Genomic DNA, 12,797 nt, shown 5'->3' with positions numbered 1-12,797 from the left:
TAGGGTTTTGAGACGAGGAAAATGTGTCTGTCGGTTTATCTATCCCTTTAATAACTTTTGAGCAAATAGCCCGATTCAAACAAACTTCTTATTGTTCGAAACATTTCGGTGAGGACACCTCATTAACATATTTCACATCCCCATTCTCGTCATGACAATAGAATACACAGGACAGTATAATATATTTCAAATGTATGCAACATTTTTTGGTCATTTGTGATTAGGAAATATTTTGAAAATAGAGGAATCTGAATCAAATGTGAGGAAAAACATCCCCTTTGATGATTCTGAGAGCAATTTTTGTGAAATATCTCTTAATATCAGAGCATATTTAACAGTTTAGTAGTGAACAGTTTTTTAAGAAATGGAAAAGGAAAGAACATAAGCATGTATACATACCTGCCAACATCTACTGGGAAAAAATCCAGTAGATCATTAAAAAAACCAGTAGATGTTTACGACAGATTTTTAAATGTTGCATAGGAAATAAAGTAACTTTTTATTATCCTTCTGAGTACAACCAAATGCTCCTTACATCTTATACACAATCAAGAGAAATGATCAAAAGTTAGGAATCTCCCGCAAAAACCAGTAGAGTTGGCAGGTATGATGTATATAATGTTACAATAGAACACATAATTAAAACACAACATTTAGTACATTAAAAGAAATACGATAAATTACTTTCAGCTGGATCAATTTTCTTCAGCTCTTCAATCACTTTATTGCCAAGGGCTTGAACGGCTTCCACTGAAAAACACTTAAATTTAAATTAATGAAAAAAAATTTCTTCAAAGACATTTCAAAAACTGCAATTTCAAGGGTCACTGACTGAAAATTTTGAAGCAAAACAATACATATTTCGTAACATTCAAAGCAAAATATATGTTGTACAAACCAGGGGCGTGCACGGGGGGGGGGGGGGGGGGGGGGGGACACCTACTGGTCCAGGTCTGAGCCTGAAGGGGCCCCAAAATTTTTACAACTAGACATGAGATATAGGGGCAAACAATATGGAGGGGAGGGGTGGAAAAGTCATTTGTGACTGGCCCCATAATTTCTGTGTAAGGCCCTGGTACAAACGATCTTTTGCCCTGGAATATTGTATCTTTTAAGCTGAATTTAATGGCATAGTTAAAATTTTCTTGAAATACATCTCAGATGATTTAAAAATATTTATTATAACCATGGCAATTGACGGACATTTCAAAAACAAGTATGTCTGTCAGTTAACATGCGTTTAACAATTTTTTTTTTAATCATCCAAAATATATTTTGAGAATTGAACTATAATACCATTGAACTGGTACATATGCAAACTTTAACTCAAATACTTTTATGGCATTTAAACAATTTTTAGTTGCAGAAAAATTTACAAAAACAAAACTCAACAAAGCATGAGTTTTAAATTGTTATTTGAAATCCATCCACAATATAAGCAACTGCAAAGAACTTTTGCATTGTTATCCAAGAAAACATTGATGATAGCATCTGTATCAAAAAAATAAATAAATAAATAAAAATAAAATAAAATAAAGTGATATTTGAGTTGTTACCTTACAGTTAACTCAATTGGACATCTTCGTTTGGAGTTGGCTGAAGCTACAATTAACTCACATACTAATACATAAACTAAAAGAAGTCCATAATGATAATAATTATTATTAAGTAAACGAACAAATTACATTAATGAATATGGAAATAATAGGTACCAAAAAAAAAAAAAAAAACGAGATTTGAGTCTTTGCAGCAATGGTAGCAACCTCTAAACATTATTCAAATTTTATTTTTAAGGCATGTGATTTTTTTTCTATCTAAAGACACAAAATGAGATGGCGCTTCATGAAAAAAAACCTTACAAAAACACTCAAATGTATAAATATATATATGCAAATTTAATCTTGTAAATAAGTGTTAGTTTAATGCTGGGACCACAGCACTTCAAATTTTTTTCGTTAACATTTGTATCAGCAAATTAAAGGTTTGCATCAGATTTGGAACAGCAAAATGATCTTTCATATCAGTTTGGCAACAACTTGTATTTCACATGTCCCATTGCACCTTGAATGCGAAAGCTCTTTGCCCAATATTCATCAATTAGGAGAAGGTTGGAAGAGTTGAATAACAATTATTCCTCAAGATCACTCTCATCAGTTGATTCAGAGCTGATAGAAGAAAAAAGGTGTTCTTTGTAACAACAAAACACATGTCATCAGTAATCTACAAGCTTCATAGGTTGGTAGCAAAAATTTAAAGTTTTTTAGCAGTTTGTTCTCAAAAGGTAAAATATTTTATTGCTGCCATGTAAAATGATCTGGATCCGAATATAAAAGATTTCTTAGCAGCTGGCAAGTTTTTAAGTGCTTCAACTGTAACAGTGCCAATATCAACCTCTTACCAATTCACTGATTTGTCAAATTCAAGACTAAGGCTTTCCTTTCTGTGTCCTTGAAACAGAAGTCTCTCCAGAAACAATTATTAACCCAAAAAATTAGTAAAAATTGTAGAAACATTTTTCATAAGTAATAATTTAGCCAAAAAAAACTTGATCACCAAGGGATTTACATATCTCTGCAATGGCAACTCCATCAGATCTGAATTCTTGTTGCTTCCCAAAATATTCCTTTACAACCAGTAACACAGGAAACGAATGGTGGAAGAATCAAACAATGACTATTGACTTGCCTAAAAAAAACTGTTTAGGTAATCCCAATTGCACTTGAGTCTTAATAGAACTTGCAACGGCATCCACCATTAAACAGCAATGGGGGAGCTACGCTTTCCTTTTCTCAGAAGGATATAAGTCATACTTGCCAACCTTGGAAGGAAAAAACACAGAAGATTCCACTAGATGTCTATAAGTGATTCACCAGCAACATATCTTCACAACAGAATTATTAAAGTATGCCTTTAAACAACATGAATACCTATTTTAAAGTGAAATACGGATTTTTCACTGATGTAAGTAAATTGGTAGCAGCAAGAAAAATATAGTGCAAAGGAAACACTGAATAATAAGGAGTGAATTTGCTTAAAGATACGTACATTCCCGTCTCTACCAAAGAAAGTAACTGCAAAAATTTACTAAAATCCGACAAAAAAAAAATATTTTATGAAAATAAAATATAAAATAAGTAGGTATAGGGTAGCACATGTTAAAATAACTTCAAACTTTTAAAATAATTGAAATATTTTTAAGATGCAAAAGGATTGAAATCTGCTACAATTTTCGGCAAAGCACGTGCTTTGTTGAACATGCAATGTGGAAAGCTTCCAAAAAATTAATTTTTACTAAATGAGTTATTAATTGGAAAAATTCTTATTCCCTGACATTGGTAGACTAGAAAAGGGTGTTATCTATTGAGAAGAAAGTGAAACCTTCAATGATCGACTGAAAAAACTGCAAAAATGGGAGAAAATCTATAAAAACGGGAAATTAGAAGATAGAAGCAAAAAACTGGAGCCTCCTGCTAAAAACAGTAGAGTTGGCAAGTACGCATAAGCATAGCTGCCAACCTGAAGATAAAAAAAATAGGAGCACTCAAGGGAAAAAAGAGGAGCAATGAGGGTTAAAATAGGAGCACCAAATCGTGGCCTGTGCTAAACCTTCCTTCTGTATCGTAAGCTTCTATCTAAGCACCATTACAATGCGTTTCTGAATTTTCATGTTAGATTTTCAACAAAACTACAACCAAGTTCAAAATACAATTATTTTACATTAAAAAAGCATCAATACGTAGGTACATATTGAAAAGTAAAAAAAAACATGATTACTGTTTGATTTAATAAAACTGCAACCCTTTAAAATATTCTTTTATACATATCCGACATCTATTGAAAATGCATTGCATAAGAACATATTGAAGATTTAAAAAAAAATAATAATAAAAAAAAAACACACAATTACTTCTTATACTTGGAAGTAAAGCAACTTCATAGTAAAGGTCAAGACTCGGAAATCTTCCAAGTGGCCAGTGGCCACTAGACTCCAAAAACTTAGTGGCCACCACTGTCGCTAAGTTTTGAAACACAAACTGGGGGGGGGGGGATGGGGCAGTTATTACAACTTTCATTTAAAAAATAGATGAATAGGACTTCGCACATTCTAAAATAAAGTTATTCAATACCTTTTTTGTACATGGAAAATTCAAGTTAAAATAGGTTTCTGATTTATATAAAAAAATAAATAAATAAATAAATAAATAGAGAAGTCAGCAGAAACCTTCATTTTAGATGAAATAGTTTCAGCTTATAACAAAGCCTCCGAGGCAAAAAGGATCAAATACAGATAAAATTTCCCTTTCAAAAAAATAATTTAAAAAAAAAAAAAAGAAAAACTAACTTTTTGCCTTTTGTTATTTTCAATAGTTTGCATTGAGACAAACAACCAATTCTGTTTTCGGAAACTTAGGCTATAATAGTCTTGTCTACTTCCATCTTGCAAATGACCAAACATGGTAACAATGTGAAAAATTTAAGATGATAGATTTTTGAATTTGTTGCATTAAAAGTAATTATAAATAATTAATAATCCTTAAAAAAACTAAAATTTAGATGAAATAGACAGTTTTTAGCACATTAGCGTCTAAACCAATGAAGATAAAATAATATTCTGAAGAAAAAAAATTTTGCATTTTTCAAGAAAAAAATTAAGAATTTTCCGGAAAAAAAAAAAAAAAAGAAGCCCATTTTGCATTATTTTTAATAGTTTGCATTGCAATAAACATCTATTCCGATTTTGAAAACTTGGCCACTTTAAGAGTCTTGTGTACTTAAATCTCGCAAATGACCAAATATGGCGACTAAGTCAAAAATTCAGATATAAAATTTTGAATTTGTTGCATGAAAATATCTTTAAAATAAAAAGTCCCCATGAAACTACAATTTAATTGAAAATTTTTAGCACACCCGTGTCCAAAGCAATTGGGTTAAGATGAAACTTTAAATAGTATAATTGTCTTCATTTCTCAATAAAATTATTTAAAATAACCAAAAAAAAACATTTTGTAGCATATTTTGCTTATTTTCACTAGTTTGCAGTTAAAAGAAACCCCAATTTTGTTTTGTCTTTGAAAACGAAAGCACTTAGGCATCGCCTACTTCCATCTTATGAATGACCAAACATGGCGGCTATGTTTTGCACATAGCTGAAATGCTCGATGAAAAAACGATGTTCTCCGATCGATCGACGCTCCACTCAGTGTTGATCCTGATACTAATGCTTCCAGAGCATCAAATTGCCTCCTCTTTTGTTGAGTTTGTGCAATTCCTACCTTCCAGGATAGGGAAATTTCTTCTTTTTCCTTAGAAATCGAAAAGTGTACAAGCAAAGTCAAAAAAACGGAGTTTTTTGGAATAAATCGGATTTTCGGAGTACGCAATAAAAATCGGAGGAACTCCGGGAAAAACGGAGCACTTGGCAGCTATGCATAAGTGGACAAGAATATAACCGCGAGTCACTCAGCGCACAATCCTCCAATCATCGGGAGGAGTAAGTTAAACGGAATTTGCTTTGGAGTTTGGAGCTCCTCCGACTGAGCACGCAACGCTCTTTGCTCAGGGATCGAGGTAAAAGCAACCTTCAGAGATTGCAAGAGTTTTGAAACATTTCTGATTGTCAGGTAACAAAAGTAAATCTTTGGTGGAACTAGTACAGAGAAAAACATGAAAACACTTTTGTATCAGATATTTCAATTGGCATAGCACAGGAGTCCCTGTTAATGCCATTAATAAAATCCTTCAACTAACATGCGTTAATGTTCAGATACATAATTTTACATTTTCAGAATGATTAAAAATAATATACACCCAGATTTTGTTTATTTATCTAAGGAAAAATGTCAAGGCTGGACATCGACCCAACCAACATTTGATGTAGAGAAAGAAATAAAAATAAATTTCAAAGCACATGAGGGGCCTTGGTGGCGCTGTGGTAGAAGCTGCGTCTGCAAAGTTAGAGGTGTGCGTTTGATTCCCACCTAGACCTACAAATCTTTCATTTATATTGTCCTGAGGATGAAATTTAGAAAAACGTTTTGGATTATTGGAGGTATAAAGCTTCTATGCTGAGAATAGCTAAAGACCTCCATGTGTGTTATCAAATCATAAAAAGCACATGATGTATTTATAAAATCATTACCTGTTGGAAGAGTTTTTAATATAGTGACTATATCAGCTATAGGATGGCCAATCATCATCGTTCCCTTCTTAAAAGATCCAACTTGTCTCACCTCCTCAATTTGCTAAATAACATAAAAGTGAATTAATAGGGGAGAGAGGAATTAACACTACATTTTACCTAAGTAATCATGTTAAGATAATTTACTTTTAACGAAGAAAAAGGTTTTGGAAAGCAATTTTGTCAGCTGCAATGCATTTCAAGCACGCAACATATTCTTAAACAATATAAAATGAAAAAATCACAGGAACATTTAACTGCTGAATTATTACATTAAAACAATTTCAGGTAAACTGATCCATAAAAAAAAATGAAATTAGGTATTTATTTTTTATTACATTGACAGCAAAAGGATTAAAACTAAAATTTGCAAGTGAAAGAGATTTCAATTAAGATTAACTTACAGCAAATTGTCTCGTGCATGAACGAATGCAAAAATATTAGAAAGCATTATGTGAATATCACTCACTTGCTATCAGAATATTTCAAGACAAATACTTTTCAAAAAGGAGAATCAGAATTAAATAAAATAAACAAAAAAAAAAAAAAAAAAAACATTAAAACTGCATTAAATTTATTTTTGCCATCAGTTTCAAAAGAACTCTTTGTATGAGAATGAGAGTAAAATATTAAATACTAATTTTGGGATCAGTTGAAACCAAAATGGAAAGAAATTACTGTTACAACACTTACACAGGCATCAAAATTTCCAGGTGATAAAGCAATATTGTCCAAAACTGTTTGGATTTTGGTGACCAGGTTTAAAATAGAAGTTTGTTCTTGAGCTGTTGAAGCTAAATCTTGGTTCCTTTTCAGAAGAGCCTGTAACACATTAAATACAAATTAAATGTAAACAGCAACAATGACTAAAATTTTAGGCGGCAGGGGAAAAGTTTTAGGTACCAGACAAATCATTTCTCAATGTTCATAGGGAAATTCAGTGATGTGGCTTCTGAAAGATTCTTACTTAATAATAATTACCAAGCAATTTTTTAGTTGCCCGGATATCTGGGTTTTATCCTGATTATAGGCATTCATATTTCACTAGCTTAAAAAATTTCATACTTCTTTTTTCAGTTTCATACTACTTGTAGAACAACTAAGAGAGAAATTAAATGGAATAGCTGAATAGATGAAGAAATTCCGCATTATTGCAAATATATAACGAAATAAGGTAGATTTTCAGGCAAACAGATTTATATAAATGCCAACTTTCCTTTTTAAATAATGCAGATTTTAAATGACATTGTGTTGCAAATAATAAAATAGAACTTAAAATGAACTAAATGGTTGCTACAGTGGTGGATCTAGCTGATCATTTTGGGAGGGAGATTAACCAACTCACATTGTATGTTTGTCCTAATGATCACCCTGTCAAACAGTGTCGAATCATTGATAAAACTAACGCCTCTGCCCATAATTTTTTATAGTACCAAGCTTGAATTTAAAAATTAAAACAGAATGTGCAGGGATTTTTAAAACTTAAGATTAATAGTAAAAAATTCTCTATGCATAATTTAAGATTTCAAGATTAGGATACAAAAAGCTAATTCTTTAAAACTCAATTTTAGTGTTTTCGATTACGTTAACGGAAAAACAGAGGCGAGGGAGAGTAACATCGAAAATTTTATTAAATGTAAGTCTTAAAAGCAGTTTTGTACTTGTGCAGCAAGGAAAAGAGGGTTGGGGATCCCAGAAATTCATTCTAAATTGAAGTAAAAAACACAAGTTTGACTTTTATTAAAAGTAATTTTAGAGGAAAGGGGTTTTGGGGTTCTCTTCTGTTTTTTTTTTCAAAAAATCAAGTCAGTTTTTACTGTTTTTATCCAAGATGAATTGACAAGGTCCGTTCCACACAAGGACAGCTATTGTGCTTCTCTCTCACCAGGGATTGTCCAGCCATTGAAGAACCTATCCGAACTAACATCCAGTCTGGCTAGACCCTAGAATCTATCTTGTCCTTAGGGGGACACCTCCCGTTGAAATATGGATACACCCAGGTCACCTAGCGCAAACTTTCACCCGCCCTGTTAGGCTTATTTTCAGCAAAATCAACTTCACTTAAAAACAAGGTTTGTGATTTTTAAAATAAATCAAAACAGTCAGATTTTTTTTTATTCAAATCGGATTTTTTTTTTTCAGGGTGGCGACAGGAACTGTGAAAAAAAGTTCCCTGACTTTTCCCTGATTAAGTTCACCAAATTTCCTGATTTACGTTACCATTAATAATTTTTTTCTTTCTTTGATCTACTTGAAATCCATTGTATGTTTGTATAAAATGCAGTATTTTAAACGTTTTAAGTTGTGTAAAGTTATTGAACTAAAGATATATTTAAAAAAGATGCTACATTTTTAATAAAATGGTTAAAAAAAACATATCAAGTCAATTTTTTTGGAAAAAAAACCCTACAAAACAGAATATTAAATTTTTCTACACGAAAAAATTAGAGATAATTAAAAAAAAAACTTTACTTCCAGAAACCACTTAGCATAAGAATTAAACTATTAAAATTACTCTTAAAAACATATGTGTATTTATGATAGAACTAAAAAGTAATTGAAATTATTTTGAACTAAGTTTTCAAACAGTATAATAATTGTTGCAAGAATAACAAGTAATAGTGAAAGAATAGAAGTAATGTAGTTATATAACTAATTGAAATATTTATGCAAAACAGATGAAACCATTTGACATCCATTCATACGGAGCTTTTCTCTAATCAAGAACATAGGTTTTAATGAATGAATACAACATTTTAACAATAAAAAATTAAGATATTTTCTTAAGTACACAAGTTAACTATTTCAAATGATTTCACTATGTAACGAAAAAAAATCTTAGATTGCTTTTGTAATAAACAACTTTGAAATGCAAGAAAAAAAGAAAAAAAAGCAATTAGTTAATTTTAAAATATATAAAAGAAGAATACAACTTGGTTATAAAATTAAAGAATTACTTAAGTCTGAAGAAAAGAAAACCTTTATAATCTGCGGTGACAACAAATAGTATAACGGCAAAAACAAAGTTTTTTTTAATTGAAAGTTCAATTTTAGCAATTAAATGAAAAACGCAAAGAAGTAATAACTTTTTAGCTTTTATAGTATTAATTCAAAAACTAAAGATTCCTTCTTGAAATTGTGATCACAGTAGGCTAATTACTTCGAGACAATGGAATAAGGCAAAGGAGCTAAGGCATTAATGAAGGCTTCCTCTTTGCCTGTATGGTTGTTTATTTTACGTAGCATTGAAAGCGTAAAGGGAAGTTTCAAGCTAGGTAAAATAAACAACCTAACACACACAGAAGCAATCTTAGGAAGTTCATACTGTGGTTAATAAGTAAGATTCAATACTTTAGACGTTGAGGAAAAAAGATGCACAAATATGCGGCAGTGTATAATCGCACCTCATTTTTATTTTACTTTTTTTTTCTTTGAACAGATAATTGGCAGAAAGTGCGTAGGGAACTAGAGCACTTAATTTTGTAAAACAAAAAAAAATTTTTTTTCTTCATAAAATCAATTTTCCCTGATTTTTTGTAATTTTTTAAAATTTCCCTGATATTTCCCTGACTTTTCCCTGATTAATAAAGTTCCCTGACTTTTCCCTGATCTCCCTGATCTGTCGCCACCCTGTTTTTTTTTTAATTTTAAAAAAATTGTAGATATTTATTATTTTACATTTATAAACATAATATACTTCATACAATAGATGAATCCATTCAGCTTACTTTTAAAACTAAGATAAAGTCTCTAAATATTTAATGCCTTTTTAAAATTTATAAATGTTATAAAATACTTAGATAAGAAGTGATTTAAGGTATAAACCATTCTCATTGTGGACAAATTATATAGGAGCCACCCTCTCCTTAGGTGCAATCTCAGCACCTAAATAACCGTCGAACTGCAGCCACGGTATCGGAAACTAAGAGATAAGAGAGATTGATATGTTGACTCTCCTTTTTATACATTTTCTTTTCCACTATGCAATGGCCTGATGCAATTCAACACATGTATAAATTAGATTGTCGAAACAACTCAACACAATTAACATTTTAAACTGTAAAACTTTAACATAGTTTTCAATATGCATTCAGCTAAAAGTTACTCAACACTTTCACATTACATCACATTATTGCGGCAGAAAACAGCACATGAATCAATGTTGGAATTTTAACTTGTGGGAACAATTCGCATGGCAGTTAGATTATGGGATATTTTCAAAGTTCAAAAAGAAGGAAGTTAGTTCTACAACTTTTAAAAACCTTCTAAAATTGTGTTCCAGATGCGAAAACGATGGCTCTGGCCAGCAGCTTGCCACCATATTAGGTGGATAATCGGGAGTTATTTAATAGAACTGGCAACGTATTCCGTACTTTCATAAAAATATTTTGTGAAAATAAATCCACTAACAATTTCTTAGAATTTTTTGCTATGAAACAGTTGCAGTCACCTTTTTGATTAAAATGCACAACAACTTGAGGAATGCTGAAGGAAAAATGTACCATTAAGAAAAATGGTGTAGGGATTAAAACAAACTATAGTTACAGCTTTTCAAATTAAAATGTTTACACTCTGATTAAATGCAGTTGAGTCGCTAAGGGGGGGGGGGGGTCAAATGATGTTACCATCATGAAATGTCACATAAATGCCCTATAAGTTTAAAAATTATCAATGCATCTAAAATTTTAATTATTAATGGATTTACCAACTAATTTAAATTGCACAGCAATACAAATTATTTGTGATGAAAATCTTATGTCTTCTACTTTTGGCCCTGTTATTTATTATTGGCATTAGATACAGCAACTGGAACAATGGTAGTGAATGAACTTCATGTTTATTTCAGGGAAGCAAGCCTTCATTCAAAATTCTGATTACTATTAATGTCATTGATGTAAGGCATCGAATTAATTCAACTAGATGCTGGTATGCCGTGAAAGGGGGGGGGGGTAAGGGCACACACTGCGAAACGTTTCATCGCCTTATCAGTACACAGTTTTGCACCAACATATAAAACAATTCTACTTTTGATGTTCAACTTTGACGAGTTCATTATATTCTTTTAAAGCTCTTTCAAAAAAGGCAGTGGAACTATACTAATGCAGAACTGAATTACTACTAAATCCAGCATCCAATCATCTGCGAAACACACTACCAACGCCACCTAATTAGGGTAATGTACCTAGGCCGCACTCGCGTCAGCACTATCTAGTGAGGCCATGAAGAGAAATTACATGAGATTTTATGTGCCTTGCCCATAACACTTTTTTAAAGAACAAATATGGTCAACCAAAGGTATGCGACCTAAGTTAGCGCATCAACTATCCATTAAAAAAAGAATCATCTAACTCGGATCACTAAGTGAGACACTTTGAGTGGACAAAAAAAATTATTAATGATTTGAATTGATAACCGCCTCAGTTTTGAGTTGGTTAAAAACGGTTTTGTCTCACATTAATAAAGCTACAATAACAAACTTTGTTAAATATCATCTCAAATGTAAAATACACTCAGGAAAATAACAATAATGCAAATATCTTGCATTAAACATTATTTCAAAGTCTAATCAGCACAAAACAAGCTTTTACAACATTATATGAATGAATAACTTACTTGGGTCAATGTTGTATCATCAGGAGCAAGTTTTACCCGGGGAAAGAATGATTCACACTACAAAAAATATACGATACAATTTAACTATGACATTAAATATCAGTCACACACAAACATATAAAAGTAAAGTAAAATGTAAAAAAGTATAAAAGCGATGTCTTACCACATAGATATCAAAGGGAACTCTTGGAATAAAAACTTTTGGTTTGTATGGCCCAGAACGACCTCGGGATGATCTTCCACCGCGTGCCCTCATTTTGATGCAATACGAAAGCCTAAAAAAAGATTTTTTTTTTAAATTTCAAGTCACAAAAATGGCGCAAAATACATTTAAAGGCTTTTTTAAACAAATTAGCTTCATTCACATGCACGAACTGCATAAAGAAAGCGTTAAGCTGTTTAAGATTCATTGTTTACCAAACCAGTAAATTAGTGGAAAGCTTTTCATTTATTTTGATTTCTGAACGGAATATTCAGTGAGGGCAAAACTGAAAATTACAAACATGCATAGGCTTCATATCAATAATAGCTATTAAAGAAAAAGGACTTTCGATACTAAAAGCGATTAACAGACAAGAAAACAAACTTAACAAACTGAAGATGACAACAATAATTTAAAAAATATACTAAAATATATTACCCGGCGTCGTAGAATGAAAACTTCCGAAATAATCAAAGAGATACGTTCAGCTGTTGCCAAGCTGAAAGAAAAATGTAACGAAAGCTAGCTTTATTATAGTGCTTTATATTTGGCGTGAGAGTGCGCTAAGAAAATGAAAGATATAGGCCAAGGCTTCTCCTTTTTTATATAAATACAAATGGGACGACCGGTCCCAGTCAGTTTATAAGTCCCCAATGAAGATCAACGGCCCTCTTAAAGCTATCCACCCCCTCGCTCATTACCACCTCTGCCGGTAAGCTGTTCCAAGTGCCCACGACCCTACTACAGAAGTAATTTTTCCTAATTTCCAGATTAGCATGAGTTTTGAATGGCTTAAAACAATGT

At 31.7% G+C, this 12,797-nt stretch overlaps 1 protein-coding gene across 1 annotated transcript in view; it reads right to left on the bottom strand.

Moving 5' to 3' along the window:
* Positions 1–12,524, bottom strand: part of LOC129225794 (interleukin enhancer-binding factor 2 homolog) — a 45,491-nt gene extending 32,967 nt beyond the window's left edge. The window contains exons 1-6 of the mRNA XM_054860303.1: positions 12,432–12,524; positions 11,955–12,066; positions 11,792–11,848; positions 6,872–7,000; positions 6,140–6,242; positions 685–750 (exon numbers count right to left, since the gene is read on the bottom strand). Of these exons, the coding sequence (XP_054716278.1) occupies positions 685–750; positions 6,140–6,242; positions 6,872–7,000; positions 11,792–11,848; positions 11,955–12,047 (448 nt within the window). The 5' untranslated portion in view covers positions 12,048–12,066; positions 12,432–12,524. The remainder of the gene's footprint in view (positions 1–684; positions 751–6,139; positions 6,243–6,871; positions 7,001–11,791; positions 11,849–11,954; positions 12,067–12,431) is intronic.
* Between the last annotated feature and the right edge of the window lie 273 nt (positions 12,525–12,797).

The sequence above is a fragment of the Uloborus diversus genome, chromosome 7 (genome assembly GCF_026930045.1).
Source record: "Uloborus diversus isolate 005 chromosome 7, Udiv.v.3.1, whole genome shotgun sequence".
NCBI classification, from domain to species: domain Eukaryota; kingdom Metazoa; phylum Arthropoda; class Arachnida; order Araneae; family Uloboridae; genus Uloborus; species Uloborus diversus.
The sequence above is the reverse complement of the archived record's forward strand: the minus strand, read 5'-3'. Positions and strand labels throughout refer to the sequence as shown.